The sequence below is a fragment of the Pteropus alecto genome, unplaced genomic scaffold (assembly GCF_000325575.1).
Source record: "Pteropus alecto unplaced genomic scaffold, ASM32557v1 scaffold40, whole genome shotgun sequence".
NCBI classification, from domain to species: Eukaryota; Metazoa; Chordata; class Mammalia; order Chiroptera; family Pteropodidae; genus Pteropus; species Pteropus alecto.
This window is the reverse complement of record NW_006431919.1, coordinates 21,132,710-21,133,298: the sequence shown is the minus strand read 5'-3', so window position 1 is coordinate 21,133,298 and position 589 is coordinate 21,132,710. Positions and strand designations below refer to the sequence as shown.

Sequence of the window (589 nt, the reverse complement as noted above, 5' to 3'; positions counted from 1 at the left end):
GGCTGGCAGTGTGAGGTCCTGGTGCCGGCGGGTCGGTTCCTCTCCTTGGTTCGCCGACGACCGTCTTCTGCCCGTGTCCTCACGGCTTGTCCCTGTGTACACAGTGTCCTAATGTCCTCTTCTTCGAAGGACGCCAGTCGTACTGGACCAGGGCCGCCCATGTGACCTCGTTTTACGTTAACGACCGCTTTCAAGGCCCCGTCTACAAACACAGTCACATTGTGAGCTACTGCGGGCTCCAGACCATCAAGCGTGAATTTGGGGAGGACACGATGGAGCCTGTACCAGTCCCATTCTCTCAAGCCCTTGCTAAGCTGCACTGATTTCCTGTCTCTGCATGAGATGTCAGGATCTTGAATATTTCCCCTCTCGGAGCTGCTGCGTTGAACTTTAAGTGTGAGCAGAAAAGGTTTCCTTCTGATCGGAGCTGGAACCAGGCTACCGGATTCGGGCCCATAATGAAGACGAGAGTCTCGAGCAAAGCAGACCAAACGCACATGTTTCCCCAGGCAAGTCGGTTGCCCGGGAGACCAGAAAGGCCGCCCTATCCAAGGCTGGACCACAGCGACGCCCTTGTCCGGGCCCCTGG

The 589-nt window shown here is 56.9% G+C and overlaps 1 protein-coding gene across 1 annotated transcript in view; it reads left to right on the top strand.

The window, feature by feature from the left end:
- The window catches only part of SDK1 (sidekick cell adhesion molecule 1), a 398,446-nt gene that overhangs the window by 394,854 nt on the left and 3,003 nt on the right, over positions 1-589 (top strand). The window contains exon 51 of the mRNA XM_025043174.1: positions 105-281. Within this exon, the coding sequence (XP_024898942.1) occupies positions 105-281 (177 nt within the window). The remainder of the gene's footprint in view (positions 1-104; positions 282-589) is intronic.